The sequence below is a fragment of the Ammodytes marinus genome (genome assembly GCF_949987685.1).
Source record: "Ammodytes marinus genome assembly, chromosome: 9".
Taxonomy (NCBI): Eukaryota; Metazoa; Chordata; class Actinopteri; order Uranoscopiformes; family Ammodytidae; genus Ammodytes; species Ammodytes marinus.
The window spans coordinates 21460135-21481238 of NC_137213.1; the positions used below are offsets into that span (position 1 = coordinate 21460135).

At 43.7% G+C, this 21104-nt stretch overlaps 1 protein-coding gene across 1 annotated transcript; it reads left to right on the plus strand.

Annotated features, from left to right (window-relative positions):
* Window positions 1-1812: 1812 nt before the first annotated feature.
* Window positions 1813-21069, plus strand: LOC307255398 (paired box protein Pax-3-like; the record flags this gene model as incomplete). Its single annotated transcript, XM_080034081.1, has 12 exons — window positions 1813-1897; window positions 2639-2874; window positions 3185-3314; window positions 3590-3733; window positions 13131-13330; window positions 14057-14222; window positions 14656-14876; window positions 19069-19332; window positions 19792-19892; window positions 20410-20456; window positions 20550-20690; window positions 20984-21069. The coding sequence occupies 12 exons, from the start codon at window positions 1813-1815 to the stop codon at window positions 21067-21069; spliced, it is 1821 nt and encodes a 606-aa protein (XP_079890207.1).
* Between the last annotated feature and the right edge of the window lie 35 nt (window positions 21070-21104).

Consider the following 21104-nt stretch of genomic DNA (forward strand, 5'->3'; position numbering starts at 1 on the left):
ACACAGAACTCTGGAGTGGGGTGTGTAGAAGAAAACAAATCCTTCTCTGCACGCCGAGTTTCCCCGACATATTTGTCTTCTGACCTCCATTGTGTGTGCTGTCTGCTGGAGTTAAGAATCTTCCTTCGAAGATGTTGCATGCTTTTAGTAAAGACAAAATAAGCCACTGGCTCTTTACGGGTTTGTTTTGTTCTCAGTACAGGCCTATAAACATGTGACACAAAACAAAAGCCTGTTTATAGGCTACAGACTGATGCACTCATTCACACAGCATGGGGACCTGGACCTATAGCCTACTACAATTATTACAATTGACGCAATAACAACGAGTTTCTGATAGGCTCCTAGACCTGATGATCATGCTATCATGCTGATGATGATTCATAGTTATCATAATATTAACAGACGAATTCCACGGTGTCCGACTATACCTTATTCTCTGGCCCAAACTTTTTAATATTCTCACCTGTTGCGGTGTTCTGACCGTTTCATCATTTTGTTCAGCTACTGCAGTTGATGGTGAAGTGTCACACTTCCTATCTGTTTGCATAAAATGAGTGTAAAAAGCGGTCACCTGTGATGCACCATGCAGTAGGCTAATAAGTGCTCGGTAGCTGTTTGGCTTGTACGTGCCTCTTCTTGTCTTTGCCCTGCAATGAAATCCTCACACATAAAGGCCGATGTGATTATCTTTATTAATTATGATGAGCCCAAATTGATACAGAAAAAAATAATAAATAAAAAATGTTCCAAAGTTCCATGTGTTTTGGAGTCTTCCTTCCATTTGTCATTTATAAAGTAAATATTTATTATAATAGGCTAATAATACTAGAAAAAACACGTATAAAACAATAACTAGCCTGCAAGATCTAGTCCATATAAAAATGCCAGTAGTGATAGCCTACCAATAGTTATTGTAATCCAAAAATTACGAACAGAGGTGTTCTTGATGTTATAATATGTTTAGAGAATATTAAATGTGCAATATAGTGCTCGTGTGTGTGTGTCTGCATGTGCCTGGAAAGTCACATCTAACATGCTGTCTAAGAACTTTTTTATTTCACAAATCCTATTCAGTAGGTTTCAATGAATAACTCGGTCCAAACATTTGATATTGTCTGTCACGGGGTTTTATTTATTTGCCTAGTATTATTTTGTTTTCTGTTTTCTTAACTGATCCAGACTCGTATCTATGTAGACTAGACCTACATCTGTCCTCCAGACCGCAACAGTGATCTGATTCCTCACCTGTATAATGAGGTGCATCATGTTCATCTCAGCTTCTTAGAATTAGTTTACATCAAAAGTTAAAGCGGAGCGGCTGGTTAAAAAGTTTCATGCGCAGTAGCAGAAGCTTGTGACACGAAGAGCTGACCTCGTGAGGTCAATCCAGACAGAAGGGGAGCCCCTGCTGTCCAATCACAACGCCCCTCCAGCCCCTGAACGTCCGGGTCTCTGGCCAATCAGGGGGCACAGCGCGGAGTCAGAGGGGACAGCAACCACAGATAAAATGTTTGACTTCCATCTATCCTCTCAAACTATCCTCCCAATCGTCGCAGGGACTGTGAGCCACCTGCACTTTGATTTAAAACTTCTCACCTCAGCCCACAGCGGCCACCGGATACCCGTCAACAACATTTCTCTCCTTGAGGCAACCTGTTACTCGAGGAACGGGAGGCGGCACCGCGTCCGTAGAGAAGGCGAAATTCTAGGCTACATCAACAACAACAACAAAAGCTGTTTTTGTGGGATTAAAAGTGACCAGCAAAGGCAGCCTCGTTTCATCTGTTACCTGGCAGAAAGTCAGGAACCATGACAGCGCTTGCAGGAGGCTTGCCGAGAATGATGAGACCGACTCCTCACCAGAACTTCCCCCGCGGAGGATACTCTCTGGAAGGTAAGAAACCGCCACCAGTTGCTGTGCACGAGAAAAATGCAACTTATACAACACTTCAGCAAAATTTGACAAACTCGTGCGTTAAATACGAAAATAGCCCCCAATACTTGTTATTATCGACTCAAAGCCTATTCGTGTTGTATAACGTCTGAAATGTCCTTTTACAAAAACAAAAGAAAAACTTTCCCCGGTACATTTCCAGTTGTAGTACGGCGTGCATTATACAATATAATTGGGTGTATTATTATAATTATTAGTATATTATTATTATTATTATTATTATTATTATTATTATTATTATTATTATTATTATTATTATTATTATTATTATTATTATTATTATTGGGATATTGTTATTGTCATGACTATTGTTTTATTATGTATTACACATTAGGCTATATCACATTGATTGTGTGAGAAATTAGTGACAATTTAATACATTTGTAGATTTGTTTGGTTTTACAAATACCTTTTTTTTAGCTTTACTTAAAAAAGGAAAATTAAAACATTTTCAGGCTGAATAGCCCACATTAGATGAACAACTTGATTATTTAGATCTAGGTCGCGCATTTAAGTCCTTGTTTTACTTTATTCGATTTCACTTTTTTCCCTTACAAGTCGGAAGTTGTTTCTAATAATTAAAACATAGTTTTTTTCGTTGCACATAAAAAAACGTGTATTAGGTCTGTGCAAGTTTATCCTGAGAATCCAACTAACTACATCTCATGCACTGCTGTCCAGTGTCCACTCCGTTGGGACAGGGTCGGGTCAACCAGCTCGGCGGTGTCTTCATAAACGGCAGACCTCTCCCCAACCACATCCGTCATAAAATCGTGGAGATGGCGCATCACGGCGTCCGGCCGTGTGTCATCTCCCGTCAGCTGCGGGTGTCCCACGGCTGCGTCTCCAAAATTCTCTGCCGGTACCAGGAGACGGGCTCCATCAGACCGGGGGCCATCGGAGGCAGCAAGCCAAAGGTGAGAGATATGGCCAGTGAAGTTACCGGGGGAAAAGGGGACGACCAACTGTGTTTTTACCCATTAATATATTTGTTAAGAGGACAGACCAACCACTGATTTGGAGAAAATAAAAAGATGGGCTTGCGATCGTAATAAAAACAAATTTGATTCTAAGCTATGGAGTTTAACAAGATATTTGAAGGAAAAAAGTATGTTGCTATAGTCTATTTCACGTTCGACTTAAAAGTTCGCTCAGATAAATTATCATTTGGATGTGCTTGGACCTACAAAGTGCAAAACTCACTCTCTCTCTCTCCTCCTCTAACAGCAAACCGCTTCTCCAGAGGTGGACAAGAAAATCGAAGAGTACAAGAAGGAAAACCCGGGCATGTTTAGCTGGGAAATCAGGGACAAATTACTGAAAGATGGAATATGCGACAGGAACAACGTTCCCTCAGGTATGGCGATCGTTTCTGCGCCTGTGGGAAGTTAAAAGAAAAACAATATTCTAGTATGGTTGGGAAAATGAGTGGCTCATATTTCACGAAAAAAACTTGTTTACTCTTTATCAAAACAAAATGAAAACGCACACTTGGTTAACTATGCATCAATCGTGTGTTGGCTTAAAGGTGACGTTATTGATTTGCATAAGCATACAGGAAAGGCTTTTTTGTAACTTTTATTTCTCCATATATTAAATATTATATATTTGTCCCCTTTGCTTTATTATAAGTGAGCGCAATCAGTCGCGTGATGCGGTCTAAATTCGGCGGAGGTGGGGATGATGACGAGGATGATGATGAAGTGGTGAAGAGGGAGATGGAGGAAAACGAACCTCGGACAAAACACAGCATCGATGGCATCCTGGGAGACAGATGTAAGTGCAGCTTTATGATTTTACAAAAAAGGGACATCTACGCTGGTAACAATCCAAATTATGTCGCAAACTTAACACACGAGAATTACCTTTTATATCTGGTTATGAATAAATACTTATAACAATAACAATAGTTATTAATATTGTAGCAACGATCTTAATACGGCAGAGATTTAGTTTTATTCATAGTGTTTGCCATGAAATAATAGTCTGACCATCTGTTTCAGTTAACATGCACAGGAAAGTTTCAGGAGCTTACACGTGCGTTAAAGCTTCTGAAATTTTACAAATGTGCAGACATTTTTTTTAAAGTGGATAATCAAACATTTGTCTAACTTCCAAGCCTGAGAAACTTTTTTCTTTGTATTTTTTTTCTCTATATATTTTCTTTTTTACACACACAATCGGACACTTGAGGATGAACTTCAGGGGACAAAGCATGGAGAGTCCATTGAGACTCACACCTCAGTTTGACGCGCACAAAAGCCAAACTCCAGTGAGCGGCTCAGTGGTGTACAAAAAGACGCCAGGGCCTTTCAAAATGGGGAAAGAAAGGAAGAAAAAACTGCGCTGACAAAGGGCCAGGAGAAGACATTATGAACCCGCAATGAGCGATGAATTATTCAGGGACACCAATAGGCCCAGTCCGACCTGCTTTATAGACTGCTCAAAAAAGTGCCAATTCGGGGACTTTTCCCACTGTTTACAGTTAGTCATTCAGAAAAAAAAGATTCGGAAAAAAATCTCAGACCTTAAGGCAAACACCTGTTGATTTATGACCTGTTGGGGTCTGAGAAGGTTTGCCGTAAAAGGGAAGGTTGCTGTTGGATACATAATGCAGGGTAGCTTATAGCCTAGTTAATTATTAATGACTAGAATCTTCAGTCTCAGTGGTAGTGTTTTAGCAATATAATGCAATTACTCGCAGACTAATTAATTACTCGTTTTTATATGTTTGTTTGTATTTGGTTTTATTGTTGAATTTACAATAAACATTAAGTCAACGCTTTTGGCAGCTGCCAACAGGCTCGTGTTTTTTCTATTATTTTTTTTGTTGCCCGAAACTTGGTCAGTCTTGCAAGTTGAACGGTGCGGTTACTTTCTGCGCACGGAGCTTTTGTCAGTCTTTGCGCATGTGAGCGTGACGCCTTCAGCCAGTCAACGCATGGTAAAGCCTTCTCTCCACTAGATTAAATCCAAATCTTTTATTTCTCTCCACTTTCATCTCAGTCAAAGTCCGCCCCTTTCCTTTCCGCCCAGGGCGCACACATTCATGCAATATCTGTGGGCACTTCCCTCGCCCTCATCCAGGCGAGACACATCCCTCAAGCTAATTTCCAAAGAAAAAAAATAACAACACATTTAACACAGCGCATACAACACAAAAAAATATAAAAATATGCCCAGTCAAATAATAGTTTTTCTGAATTTAACCATGTAAAAATACATTTGGCCCCTTTGTTGATCTTCCTCTTTAACTAACTTGTTTAATCAGATGAAGGTTTATCAGTGTTATAAAAGGTGCGATTTGGAATTTTTTTTAATACACATTTAATTCCCTATACTCTCAGGCTGGTATGATTTTTTTCAAAGAAAACAAATAACATTAGCTATTTCAAATCAAATAGGTGACATCCTACATGCAAACAGCTCAGAGGCACTTTCCCCCTCCCATTGATATACAGAACAGTGCTTCTTCATTCTTGTGTCTCTTTGTGGAAGTAGTTGTTGTTTTTCTCTTTTATAGCACTTCATTAGAATGTGAAAAGGCTGGTTTGGGGACTGGGAGAGTGTCTTCTGGCCAAATATTGATTAAGTAGGTGTTTGCAGAGGCTATTGTTGTGGCTGAGAGAGGCCTGTTGCTCTCTGCCCCTTTTCTCCTCCACCACTATTGTTGGCTTTCCTTAAGTGCTAAGATCAAAGCTGACTCATTTAGATTTATTTGTCTGGGAAAAGGACTGCTTAGGTTGGTGGGATAAAGTATACCGGGCATGCCCCAGGTCTGCATGGCATTAGCAAGTGGATTGTGTGGAAGTTTGTGGGAAATGGATGTTTGCCGGGATGAATCTGATGCTAAATTGTTTACATCTCCTTTAACTGTCGGGTTATGGAGGGTAAATTTACACCGGCGTGCACAATTTAAGCAACATGCACGGTTGAGCTGCAGCCTGATATGCGTTTGAAAAAATGTATCGTGCCTTTTTATCACATTTGCCGATACAAGCAGGTGTTTATCTAATATATTTGAATTTCTGGTAATTAATTTGAATTGGAAGATTGAATAATGCAACCGTGCCAATAATTTGTTTTTGTGCTAAATTAATTGGTAGCATCCTTTTCCTCTCTTTCTTACTGTTAGCACTTTAGCCCTCATTTAACTAATTAAAGTAACCAAAGTCATGAAAGAGGAGCAGCCACTCTTGCAAGAATCCATTTATGGCAGTGGGGGTGAGAGGCAGAAAGGAGCAAAGGAAAAAGAGAGCTCAGAAATACAAACAGTCAAAGGGATAACTTTTCTTTAAAGGGAGTCCTGCAGTGCCAAATTGAATGAACCCAGTTCTTTCAAATCTGCCATGGTGAACGCAGTCAACATGTAATAATTGGTTTCATTGAGGTGCATTCCAACAATCTGCTGCCATTCTCCTGCCTCCATTGTCCGGAGGCAGGCAAATAGCCAGAGGGACAGGAGGAATCAAGTGCTGACAAAACATGAAAGATTTAGCTGCTTTTGTCAAAGGAGCTGAGTAGCACTTTGTTTGTGTAAATAAACTGGGTTAGTGGCTCCCTGTGACTTTGGCATGGATTTAGAGCGATGGAAATTGAGAGAGGAAGGAGAGCAGAAAGATCATATTTACTTTTTGAGAGTTTACCATATTCTTTAAGCAGTTAAAAATGCAGCACAGAAGCTGCCGAAAAGTGTGTGTGGGGGGAAATAATGACGGTAGCAAACTTCCACTCGCAGCTGCCACGTCCGAGCCAACTAATCCAATTTTCAAAATTCAAAACTTATATTCTCACGAGACGTAAGCAAAAGAAACTGAGCGGCGCGGCAGTCACCCACAACTCCAAACAGAGAGATAGATGTGGAATTTTTTCGATAAACTTCTTTGTCAGGGGGTCCTTTGCATTTCCACGGTGAATGAGTTAAAGATTGGAGGTTTAGAGGAGACCGTCTCTCCTATGCGCAGCAGACACAAGGCCTCAATGCAACCAGAGGAATGTCTGCTACAGCCACATTTCCATTTTCCTCTCAGGGCTGGATAATGGAGACATTTTTATGTGGGCCTCACTCTATGTTTTCGTATGTTTAATATTTCTTTTACTGCTACTGTTGCCCCGTAGACGGCTGTGTGAAAAAATTACCAAAGTTCACAATATATTATATTATAGTATTAATATAGATAGATAGATAGATAGATAGATAGATAGATAGATAGATAGATAGATAGATAGATAGATAGATAGATAGATAGATAGATAGATAGATAGATAGATAGATAGATAGATAGATAGATAGATAGATAGATAGATAGATAGATAGATAGATTGATTGATTAGAGCCCTGTGTATGTCCCTCTTCTCAAATATAAGTACTCAACTCTTAAGTCCTGTGTTGGCATGATTCTCAAGACTCTCTCTTTTCTCCAAAAAGAAAGGAAAAAATCCACACTGGCTGATCTGCAACTGAATGAAGACTCTATGCTTCATTAAAGCCTCTTTCTCTGTTGGCACCCGCATTGTGATCCTCCAATATTAATTCAAAGGACAATTAATGAATGCAGGCCAACTTTGAAGTAATAGGCTGGGGTCCTGCCCTGAGCCGGCCCCTCGGCGCTGATGTACTCTCCCTATTCTCCCCACTAACCCCAGAGACACTGTGAAGTGACTGAAAGAGAAGCAGTGAGCAATGGAAGGTCAAGGAGAGGAGCCCCAGTAGAAAAAGAACTCTCTATTTCCTTGGAAGTATTAGCCAAGCAAAACTCTGTGATGGGGAGGATAAAGGAGGGTGAAGAGAAAAGGGTCGGGGGCGAGGGGACTCGGCAAAGAGGAGCACAATGGGATAGTTAATTGAGTAAAGCCAGACAGCGTTGTCAATCACTTAACTTTGTTTAGCCTCTAGTTTTTGTGGAGCTGTTTCGTCCAGCACATTGCACATTAAGAACACACTAGCGCAACTCTGTTGCTCTTTTGAATAATGTATTTTTTGCTGCCTCTCTCTGAACAAATAAATAATAATAAATAAAACAAACAAACAAAAGAAAAAAAAATTGAGTTAAGATAATATGTATATATATATATATATATATATATATATATATATATATATATATATATATATATATATATAATTATAATTCATAATGTGCAATGTGCTGGACGAAACAGTGTGCTCCCAAGTTCCTGCATTTTTTTTTCTTCAAAACCCAGGCCTTAAAACAATATGAATTTGAACTGTGCATGCAATGCTCAAGAAACCAAAAGAAGGGCAGCAATCGATGAGTGTTTGTGGGGTGAAAAAAAAGAAAGGTGGAATGTGATGATCGATTCTCTCTCTGGTGAGCGTCTGTGAAGTTTTGTGGAGGGTCGGTGGTGAGGCCGTCTCCGCTGCAGCGCTGTGCAGTAGCTGTGAAAAGGTCAGGGGCTAACCTAGGGTCACTTGACTGTTAAAACTATCAGGGCCCCAGGAAAAGGAGGTTACGATAATGTTTGGGAAAAGATGACAACTGACTGACTGCCTCGTATTGGATCAGTGTGAGTGTCAGTGTTGATTTAATAACCTTCCTTAAAGGTGCCTCTAGGCTTGTATCTGTTGTGTGAATTCACATAGCAGTTTCACTGTTGAGAGCGTATGCTGGGTTTTCTTTCCAGGATCCAGGTGACTGGTCTGGTTGTCTTTGGAGGTGGGTCTCTGCTAGTTAGTCTCTGTTTGACTGGAACGTGCAGCAGACGGGCCTGTTGCTTTGCCCCGGCATGGGTTGTGTGCCGTTGCTTTGTGCCTGCCCCGAGGGTGGAAATGCCACCGTGAAACTGTCACCTAACTGCACCACGGTGGAACTAAATAATAACCACCGCACACTGGGCACACATAATGGCCATGAAGGGCCATTTGTGGCTTTTCTGTCACTTCAGCGATATTAGACAGAGATACATCTTTCAAAGTCATATCGTCAGCCATGTCTTTGTCCGTTAAGTGCTAGCCTCCTGCGCTTACTCGCATGATTTTCTTTTTCCTCAGACCATCACATCATCATCTCCCTCTCTCTTTCTCTCTATCTGCCCCCCCTCCTCTTTCCCAGGCAGCTGCGGGTTCCTGGAGGGCTCTTTAGCAAGTCAAGTGAGCAGCCCACTCGCTCCCATTTTTCCCTTAACTGTTAACCCCAGCTGAGCCCATAAGCTGTCAGTTAACCATTCTTTTCCTCCGGTGCATCTGCTCGCTCTGGCTCTATGTGGCATGCCACTATTTTATTCAGTGGCCAGACTCGCACTATGGCTCTGTGGCCTGAAAGGGCCACATCATCAACTTCCCTGGGCAAATAACTAGTTCATTTGTCTCTTCTGCCCTTTGTTTTGTGTTGCGAACACATGTCACCAGCTCAATTACTTTCTCTATTAACAGCCCCTGGAGGAAGGGCTAGCCAGCCCCTACCAAGACAAGGCTATAAACTGCCCCATATGCTCCGCTTCTCTTTCTCTTTCTCACTGACGCTCTCCTTCCCTTCCCTTTGCATTCATTCTTTCATCGTCTCCATATTTCTTGCTTCTCTCTCTTTTCCCTATCCATTTTCATTCAGGCCCACAGTTCCTGTCACTCTTTCCACGCTCTTTCCTCAATTCTTTGCCATTTCAGGCCATGGCCGTGAATTTGTATTCCCATGTGTGCACATACATGGATGCGTGCGCCTGTGCATGCCTCTTCATATTAACATCTTTTGAGCGGATGGGAGGGGGATGAATGCTTGGCAAGTCGAGCCGTGGCCCGTGTAGGCTATGCGGTAAACAAGAGCAGTATTTATTTTTGCAGTTGGAGTCCTCACTTGGTGTTTTTGGCCTGTTAGAGGAACTACTGCTGCAGGTGAAACTAATGCATCTGGACATTGCCCAAGTTCACATCTGTGGCCCTCTGGAGTTTATCTTCCCTGCCTGTCAGCCTCGTCAGTGAGCGATAAATGGTTGTGTTTACTCTAAATGGTCAGTCAGTAGCACTGTCCTTTTCCAGCTGATGTTTGACTTTGTGTATGTATGTTTACACACCTGTAAATGCACGTGCTTGACTTTATTTAAGAGTCTGTGATCAGGGAAAGGAACCTGTTGAATTCACTTGTTGAATACTATCAAAACCTCACTAAACTGTGCTAAATACAACCTTCCAAAAGATTAAATGGATTTTAAATAAATGATCTGCTATCCGTTCTACTATCTAAACTAGCTTGGTGTTATTTTTATCAACGTACATCTGACTTTGTTTTGAAACGTCTGTTTTATGGATGTTTCTGCAGCAGCCCCAATTTCCGCCCGAGGGATAATAATCTATCTTTCTACTTAAACTCTTGTTAGAGCCACTGCCAAACTGTGAGCGGCTATGGACTATTTTCAGCTCCCTGGTGCTTTAGCCGCAGCGTAACATTTGATTTGGGTGTTTAAGTAAGGAGGTCGAGGCCTCCCTTTGTGTGTTTAGTATCCTCTTCTGCCGTTTTGTTGTGGGGAATGCATGGGAACAACCGCAACCCAGCTTCTGCTTCGGGCCCTGCTTTTAAAAATCGATCCACGGCGGCGTGAGGGTCCCGTTTTGAAAGTGTCAAAGACGTGAAGGCGACAATAAAGAGAGAGAGAGAAGTGAAGTGAATGGATGAGATGGAAGGGACAGGTCCTCCTTTTTAAGAAAATGATCGTCATTCTCTTTAGCTTGGCAGCCCCAAATCCCCCCTTCAGCCGAGCATCATCTTCAGGTGCTTACAGCCTCCCATCTCCTCTTCATGTCAACTGGCCCTTCCCCCCAGGCAGCTCTGTGGCCCTCGGGCCGTGGAGGGAGAGAGGGGAGGAGAGGGGTTGCTCCCCTGCTGTGCCCCTCCACAGCCCCCAGTGGCCCTTCTCTGGACCCCTTTGTGCCCGCCCTCCTCCTCTCCCCGCCCTTCATTCCCCCACTCAGCCCCTGGCCCTGCACACTCCCCCCATCTCACCCTACACACCCCCACCCCTCCCCACTCCCCTGCTGGGCAGGTGACAGGCCCCTGAATGCGGGCCCGGGCGTCCCTGATGGCTCCTACAGATGGAGCGTGGTAATCGGTCCAATAGAGCCCTGCCACAGGCTTTTCCCTGCTCAGATACAAAGGGCCTGGGCCACATCGCTTCCAAAAAAAAAACAAAAAACAAAAAAAGAGAAAGAAAGACAGAGAGTGAGTGAGTGAATGAGTGAGTGAGAGAGAGAGGAAGAGAGCAAAAGAGAAAGTGCAGGCCAGAGGATGACAAAAGCAACACTGTCATTTGCCATTAAGGGAGAGTCTGTGACGGAGTGTTTTCTCTGTAGTTACTAATAATAAAAAACGGGGAGGGAGAAAAAGAGAGGGAAAGACAGAAATAAAGGGGGCAAAGGAGAAGAGATCCACCCCCACCCTGCAGTTAACATGAGTTACAGTGCCAATGGGGAGCTTTCTCCTCTGAGGAGTTTTATGAGCTCTCTTTCCCTCCCTCAGGAATCTTTTGCTTTCTGCGCTGTCATTGGTCCTCTGTCTTTTTTTTTTACTCTTCCTCCATTATTATAATGGTAATGACATTGCGACTTACTTCGCTCGCCGTTTTTTCGTGCTCCTCTCCGTTGGGTGTTGTTCATGCGTTGATTAATGGAAGTTGCACTCACTAATCTCAACACTAATAATGTTTGAAAAAATGTGTTTATAGGAAAAGGATCGTGTTTTCTTTTCATGCTGTGTGGCCTTCTCCATATGACTGTTGCATTATTACGTTTGCTCCAACTTGTCTCAGGCCCACATCCTTACCTAAACAAACCACATCCCAAACATAAAAAAGAAAAACTTTTATAGCGCACGTTCCAGGAGCAATCGAGTATCCAGCCAATCCTCTGTGAGCCTTTATGCCAGCTTGGCGCCCTCAGTTCAAATGTAATAAAGAGCTCCTCTCAGCATCAGAATCTTGTGCGCTTGGAGGTCTCGAGCGCCCAAGCATTCTCGGGGAGCAAATCCGTGTGTAATGCCTGGTCAGACACACACTGGCAACCGGCGCAAACATTTCCTGCCTGGCTCCAGAGGCTCCAGAGGCAAGGGGAGATCCCTGCTATACCCCCCCCCCCCACCCCCCGCCTGTCTGACTTGGCACTTTTTAATTAAAGCTTTAAATCTGGAGGGGGCAGAACTGGAAAATGAACAGTCCCCCTCTCCCGAAGCCTTTCTGTTGCTTACACCTGTCCCTCTGCCTTTGAGTCCCCAGTTAGGTGTTTGCCTCGCAGTCGAAAAGAGTGTCGAAAAGGAGCAGTGAACCTTCCTCGTGAGGTTTAAGAGGTCCATCTGGGGTTGGATTTGGGAGTGGATTTCAAACTCTTTCTGCCTTGTGTCCATCTGTGTTTTTTGACACATTGTCATGGACTCCGTTCATTGAGTGAAAGCCCATATAGCCGAGACGTGGCAGATGCATGTTTGTGAGTGTGCGTATGACTGAGAAAGAGATGGGGGGGGGGGGGGATTGCAGACATGTTATGGCGAACAATGGTAGGCTGTCACGCTAGTTTGTGGAGCCTAATCATTATTTAATAGATGGGTAACCTCCCCCCGAAATGCAGCAATAGTCCTCTGTCTCTAGTCTCAAGCCTTCTGATTCACCCTCTTCTGCTGAATTAGATCCCAATAGATGTCTCCCAGTTACCCCAGTCTCTCTCTCTCTCTGGCCCTGAACAGAACAAACAGATTAAAGAAGCACCTGCGAAAAGGCTGTGCCTATACTCTATCACTATGGGACTCTATCGGCCACAGCGCACAGCATGGCTAAGACTGTGAGAGACACAGTGTCCCTGGGAATAGTTGCCCCGGAGGGATCTAGTCCTCTTTAATCCGTGTTCAAGCAGCTTCTGGCTTTTTGATCCCCTCAGGAACCAGTGAAGGAGTTTAAGGGGAACAGGAGGACACAATTCTAGAGTTACTCTGTACCATGTGTTCTACTCAGCAGAATCTATTGTCTAAGGGTCTCTCTATTGTATGGTTGATGTTTTATTGTGCAGCACTTTGAGTTGGCTTTGTGTACCAAATGTGCTATACAAATAAAGTTGCCTTGCCTTGTATGGCAGCTTTAGGTATTTACCCCAAAGTTCGTTCCTGCTGCATCAATCTGATCCCTTCTGAATGTTGGAAGAGTGACAGTCGTTTTTTTTTTTTTTTTTTTGCAATTCTAGCAAGTCACTCGGACGAGGGCTCCGACGTGGACTCTGAGCCAGGCCTGCCTCTCAAGAGGAAGCAGCGGCGCAGTCGCACCACTTTCTCGGCGGAGCAGCTGGAGGAGCTGGAGAGGGCCTTCGAACGCACGCACTACCCGGACATCTACACGCGTGAGGAGCTGGCTCAGCGGGCCAAGCTGACAGAGGCGCGAGTTCAGGTTAGAGACGTTAGAAAAGCACAGGCCGACGACTCATCTTCATCTTCAAAGTGTCAGTCTGTTATGGATATATGTGTCACGTGGGCGTTTCGATTGCCTTGGGATGTTGCCACACATTCCCGAAACAGCCATTAGACATGTGCCCCCCTCCCTCCCTCTCTACCCCATGCTTGACCCCCTTCTCCACACATACAGACACAGACACAATGCAGACACACAGTGCACCCAATGTGTATGAAAACAGATTCCCATTTTGGTATTTTATGTGTCATTGTCAGACTGCAAACAAAGGGGGCTATGTAAAGAGATTCCCAAAATAGATGACTTATTTTAGAAAGTGTGGTAATATGGGCTTTAACAGCTGTAACAGCCCTCTGGCATAACATTCTGAACCTAGTGACATGCAGTAGCACACAGAGATGTAATGTCTGTGGTTTGACTGCACGCTCCAGATGTTAAGATCTCTATCAGTTCAGCTCCCTAGTAATGGTTTTGAAGTAGCCAAGCACACACACACACACACACACACACACACACACACACACACACACACACACACACACACACACACACACACACACACACACACACACACACACACACACACACACTTTCAAAAGCTCAGAGCACTCTAACAAATACAGATGACAATATAGTCAAGTGAACTTATTCTATTGGGTTAGCAGATAAATAAACATAGCTATTCTCTTTCTGTTCGTCTCACAGGTGTGGTTCAGCAACAGAAGAGCCCGGTGGAGGAAGCAAGCAGGAGCCAGTCAACTGATGGCGTTTAACCACCTTATCCCCGGTGGTTTCCCTCCGTCAGCTATGTCAGGCCTGCAGTCCTATCAGCTGTCAGACAGCCCCTACACCCCTACTTCTATAGCCCAAGGTGGGTTCAGCTGAGCGCACACCCAACATAAAGGAATATTCTCATAAATTAATTTAAAAAAAACTTTCCTCACAGTAAAATTGGATCCCTGGAACCCTGCTTGTAGTTAGAAAGCTACCTTAAAAGTTACTTTTTCACTGTCAGCGGGGCCAACAGTTCAGTTTTCAAACCTATTCTGGTCTCATGTTTGGTTCCAGGTGCCTCAAAAATTTAATTGGGCTATGATTAAAGGTGATAGAATAATTCAATACTAAGAATTACATGTAGAGAAAATACGGGTCTGAACATTTGAACAAGAACCCCTCCCCTGCGTACACTGCATAGTGGACCTTTTTAGATGTATGCATTCAAATGTCTGAACTGGGGGGTTAAAGCATTTGCAAACCTGATGACATAAATGGGATTTTTAAGTAGAATGTTTTATTCTTAGCAGTGTCCGAGCATCCCGGCACAGTCCACAGACCGCAGCCGCTGCCGCCCACGTCTGTGCACCAGGGTGGGCTGAGCTCGTCAGCGGGCTCTCAGGACGGCAGCTCTGCATACTGCCTGTCCTCCGCACGCCACGGCTTCTCGGGCTACTCGGAGAGCTTCGGAGGCCCGACGGGACACGGCAACAGTGTCAACCCCTCCATCGGCAACAGCCTCTCACCACAGGTTTGTCTCTTTTTAAAAACACTACATACATGTAGAAAAAACACAAACCCTTTGAATATCTGCATAAGTGTGTGTGTGTGTGCACATGAATCCTTTCTCCAACAAACACACACACACCCACACACATATGTTATCATGCCAGAAAACAGGACACCAACTGTTCCTCATGGCATTTATGAAATGCACCATATGGAAGGATAATGATGCACACCTAAACACACACACACACACACACACACACACACCCCTCCTCCCTGTGTGTGACCCCAGGGGATGTCATTGCAGTGACATTAATGAGAACCTTGTTAGGCTAAGGAACACGGTTGCTTTTCATTTTTTGTTTATTCTGATGGGGTGCTTGATGAATTTATAATGTGGCAAACGTCAGTCTTTGGGAAGGCAAAAGTGAGCAGACATGAGAAAGGATGTATGGATGTCGGATGATGACACAAATCAAAACTGAAAAGACAATTATGGTCGATTACACAGTCATCAGTGTCCATCAGTGGCTCCCTACCAGCCCAGAAGATGGCCTAACAGGCGGAAAACTAGCTTTTAACCGCCACAAAGGGTGGCCAGCCCACATGCAATGCATGCTGGGTACTAATGCCCATGAGAGAGGATCTCAGACTCCTGTCAGGCACAGATAAAAAACTGCCTCGGGCAGTCTTGTTACTATTTGAATGCCTGAGGATGTATATATATTGAATAAAAGAAGATCTTTGTTGTGGCTGCCAGGGTGCACGGTCAGAGAGTGCTGGTGGCACCATTGTGGCTGAAGGTATAATTAACTGCTTTGATATGTGAGATCTAGTTATGGACTAGGATGTGTTGTCGAGAACTCGCCACATTTATTTTTAAAACGTTATTCCTTGGGGGATTTTTATTTTCATTGGACGGATGAAAGTATAGAGAAACAAGGGAAAGGGAAGGCGACAGGAGGCTGCGATTGTCATTGGTTGATGGTTGTAAACTTAGCAGTAATTTGTACTCCAGTTAATTACTTTGTTGAAGCCTAACTGGTATGCTAACCTGCCCTCCTGTATCTGTGTGCATGGCCGTGGTGGGAGTTCATGCACCCAAAGGGTCGCTGAGTGACTTAAACTCCAATAAAGAGGCCAAAGGTGCAGTGGCCTTGTGAATGGTTTCAGCATTAACCTTAGCAGGCAGCTCCTTACAGAATGGACATCTCGTCTTGCGTAGGGACGGCGGCGTGCCTGGAATGTTTTCTCAGTCTGGAATTGCAATCACAGAATGTTCCAGCGTCTTAATTGATTGGAATGAAGTAATCTATCCCCTCGTAACAAAGTGTGTAATTTATGCAAATGACTCACTTTGTTGGCTAATTTGTTTTAATTCATGTATTCATTGCAGCTGTTTGAATGTATATTGCGATACAGTTTTCTCCATTTCGGATGAGCATATCATTAATTTCCCCGATTTTAACTTAATAAGATGGCGGAAATGAAAATTGATTTAATCCTATGACATTGATAGTTAATGCTTGAAGACCTCTCTGCACTACACAGAAGAGCTTTACTGCTTTAGTTTTTCTTTTACCTCCAATTGCTGCAAAGTTTTGTCTATTTTCTATTAAATCCTCCCTGTAATTATCTGAACTTTAAATCTGTCTTTAAAAAAAACAATCTATTTTACTATTCTGTATACAGCGGGAGATTTGGAGGGTTCAGGCAATCTCCAGATACGGTTCCATTTGAGCGCCATGGAGTTTTAGTATAGATGAAGTTGACTTTAGATAGGTGATATTCTTGAGCAGTTAGCTCTGTATTGAGAGCTTGAGTCGGGGCCGGTGGTTTCCCTGTGGTGCGGGATCTCTGGCGTCTCACTGCTGATCTAGTGCATACCAAAGGAACCCTTTCTCACCAAGGAAGCGAGCGGCCAGGATTTGCACCCCCCTGAGACCTAATCCCCGGAACAACCTCAAAACAGACACCGTCGGGGAACTGCTGCCGTTTCAGTTGCAGACAGAGCGTGCATGACCACACAAGCATGCACTCAACAGACGCATACCACGCAAACTACAAGTTTTGCTCTGGAATCTACAGCATGTGTTAAGTAATTAGAAGAAATGGGCTCAACACCATCAGATAAGCAGGGACACCTTTTTTTTTTCATGAAGCCACGCAACTATACATTTGAGTTTTTTTTATATTCAGTAGCAATAACTTAATCCACTAAATATTTCAGAAAAAAATAAATAAAAAATGGCTGATTCTGTTTTAGAGCGACATGAACATTTGTAGGTGAATAAGTATTTTTTCTGAAATCTGTACACTTTAAATATAGAGCCGAAAATGGATGGACTCTGCGTGCATGTGTTTTAAAGTATATTACACATCCTTAGCAGAAAGATGAATAATGGTTCGGTGGGAGGCTGCATTGATGGGTTTGTCAGATGTGTGAGGCCAGATCACCGACAGACCAACTGTAAATTACATACATTAAAGACATCTGAGGTTGCCTCGGTATGTCTACATGTGTATACGTGTGTGTGCCAGCGAGCTGTCGGTTAGGAAAACCCTTGTTTTCACATCACTCAGCGTTACTTCTTTCTTCTTCTCCTTTCCAGGTTATTTTCCATGTGTTGGGTTTCGTGCTTTGCTTTAGCAAAATTTTCTCCTACACGGACTGTAACTCTTTTCCCTGTAACTCTTGTTCTCTCTTTAACTTCATTTTTTAGACACTTTCATGACTTGGCTTCTCACGCAAACCCTATGTGCAGCTGTTCACGGTGTATCAACGATACCCCCGCAACCCCTGACATCAGAGCAAAAAATGCTTATATTACACACCGCTGTGCACACGCACGCATGCACACACACACATGCACACGGACACGCTCACGCACACACACACATACACCTACACACACACACACACACACACACACACACACACACACACACACACACACCTACACACACACACACCTACACACACACACACACACACACACACACACCTACACACACACACACACACACTCACACACACACACACACACACACACACACACACACACACACACACACACACACACACACACACACACACACACACACACACACACACACACACACACACACACCTACTGTTAAACTCCCAGTTCCACACGTAGGAGAGGTAGCTCTCACACACAAACACATTCTACTCCCCGTTCCCACGTACCCTTTGGCCTCTTAACCCCGGGCCCTCACAAGGACACGGTGATTTTAGGGCATCAAGAAAAACCAAGAGAGGTAAATAGAGACGATAAGAGAGAGAGCACATTTCTCAGAAAAGGCCCACATCAGTGGGCACATACAAATCTGTTTTAATTCCTCTTAAAACACATCACATTCTCATTCTTATATTCCGATCAGCCATAACCAGACATGGACTCTTAATCTGTTTTTTATTTATTCCATTTGTAACACAATGCTATAGAAGCCAGCATGTGTCTTGAAGGAAAAATAAAAAGTGAAGAAATATCCTCTGCGTCCATAAATTTGACAGGATAACTCTAACAGAAACCACTAGTGGGCCAAAGGATTGAACTCTTTAGCCACCATCTCCTCAATCAGTCAAGCAGAGTAAAGGGAAACCACATGTTTGAGGGAAGCCAGTAATAATGTTCCTCTGACAATGAACAAGGAGAGGGCCTACACTTCAGCCCACCTGAGTGGAAGAGTGTTTTGAGGCAAGGAATAAATTGGCTATGTATTTTTCATTTTAAAATGTACTCTTTAACACTTCAAGTTCCCCTATGTAGCATTTATGAGCAGGAGACAAACATTTCATTAATGGTTCATAACACACATAATATAATACAGTATAGTTGTAATCAGCTATAGGACATTTACAGTGTTTTATTAATGCACAGTATTTGTCAGCAAGTATATATTTTCCTATGAAGACGTATTATATAATAATAATATCTGTTGTACCTATAAATGAATGAACACTTTTGACTACATTATAATGGGTTTATAACCATTTATTAAATGTTCATATGCTGCTTGCAAATGCGTGATTTTTGCAGTTTTAAGTTTATACTTTCATGGCTGAATGCACTTGATAAACAATATATTTCATTTTGCATTACTATGGAACAACTAGAACACTTTTGGTCTTTTCTATTTGATTCTGTTCTATTCTAATAACCATGGTGTTCCTCTATTTCTCCTCTCAGGTGATGGGCCTATTGAACCCCGGTGGAGTGCCACATCAGTCCCAGAGTGACTTTGCCCTCTCCCCGCTGACAGGAGGCCTGGAGCCAAACGGAGGTATGGCTGCCAGCTGTCATGGTTCCCAGCGCCTGGAGGCTCTACCAGGCCTGAGCAGTATGCCCAGCCTGCCTAACACCCAGTCTTACTGTCCACCTTCCTACACCACCCAAGCCTACGCCATGGACCACCATCCATCCTACCAGTATGGACAGTACGGTCAGAGCAAGGTACCCTTGAAACACACTCTATTCTCGAAGTGCTTTACTTAACTTGTGTTTCCCTTCTGATTTAGGGGACATTTAGAGACTTTCATTTATGTAATAGAATTGAGTGACCTACGAGTGATTAGAAGTTATGCCCTTCTATAACTTTTGCCCTTGCTATGCGATTTAGTTTATGTTTTTTTAAACCCACGTTAATTGCGCGGACCCCTCTGATGAGCGAGCTTCTCAAATCACCCCGCGCACTGCTGGAATTACATGTATTTAAAGAGAGAGTGAGTAGTGGCCAGGTTGCCTCAGTTTACATTACCATCACCGAGCTATCCACGTGGCCCTGATGCGGGAGAGGCATGTCCGGGTCTTATCCAAACACACTGTCCTTTCCTGACCCCCGTATGATGAGCCCGCCCATCAAACCCCTCGGTGTAGCTCACCTAGCCATGTAATGACCTCTGTGTAACAAAGATAGCCGCCCAAATGAAAGGAGCTACTTCCCAAAGCGTGTTTGACAGGAGGGATGTGGGGGAGCGTGGGTCTCGGCGGTGTGTTGTTGGGGCTGATCTGAGGTACACTACCACATGTTGACTAGCCCATCAGTGGCAACATCTTGATGTCATTAAATTAGCCAGTCCTGGGAGAGACCCACATGCAGCTTTTGGGGGTTTGGTGAAATGTGTGTGTCTCTGTGTATATGCGTATATATGTGTGTGTGTGTGTGTGTGTGTGTGTGTGTGTGTGTGTGTGTGTGTGTGTGTGTGTGTGTGTGTGTGTGTATATAAAAGGAGAGTAGGGGCTCTTTAACAGGGGGCGATTATGGCCCTTGGCAGGCCAGGATTAGAACCATGTGTCCCACTGGAGGTCAGATTTAGAGTTGTTATTGATCAGTGGGGCAGAGCCAGAGATCCTGGCTAAGGCTCAGTCTCAGGCTAGTTTGTAGCCGACCACATTAGGTTCAAAGAACGTCCAGGGAGATTCCAAAAGCTCTTCACCTGTTTTTTTTAAGTTTTATAATTTCACCTAGGACCCCAGTTTCCATTCCCACCTGCTCTCCTCTGCTCTTAAACACCCCTCCCTCTTTCACAGTCTTTTCACCTCTCCACTAACTTCCCATCTCACACCTTTGTGGCAAGGTGACCATCAGAGTATATTTAAGCAGCTAAAGCCGAATTGAAATGCATAGAATCTCATGAACCTTCCCCTCTGTCTTTCCCTGTTCTCCTCAGGTGCCTTTCATTATATGAAGCCCCCAACATGGCCTGAACAGGAGGTTTCCCTGGGCCAGTCTGACATTCATCACCAGAGAACACTCCCCACCCCCCCGCCCATCCGCTACCTTTGCCAAACCTCCCCAAACCCTGAGGACAGTGAGAAAGCGGGTTTGGGTGTGTGAAGGGGGTCGAGGTTTTTCTCCTTCCGCAAAGGGAATCAGTTGAGATGGAGGTGTAGCGATTGGCGTTGGAGGAGGGTTGACTGGAATAATTAGGACCAAAGGCAACAGACTCTCCTGTTACCTGGCAGTCGCTTTGCCCCATGCGTCACGTCATGCTCCAAGGAAGCGAGCAACGGTTTGTTGTCCACGCTCATAGAAGGAATGAAGAGGGCTGGGGAAAGGGGAGTAAATACATTCAAGATTGTGTATTTGATTTTTTGTAATAAGTGGCAGAGATGCCAGTGGAGTTGGACTCGGTGATCACCCCACCCCACCGCTACCCCCATGTGCTTCTCTTCATCACAGTGTCTTAGGAAAATAATATTTACTTTACATTGGTGTGATTCTT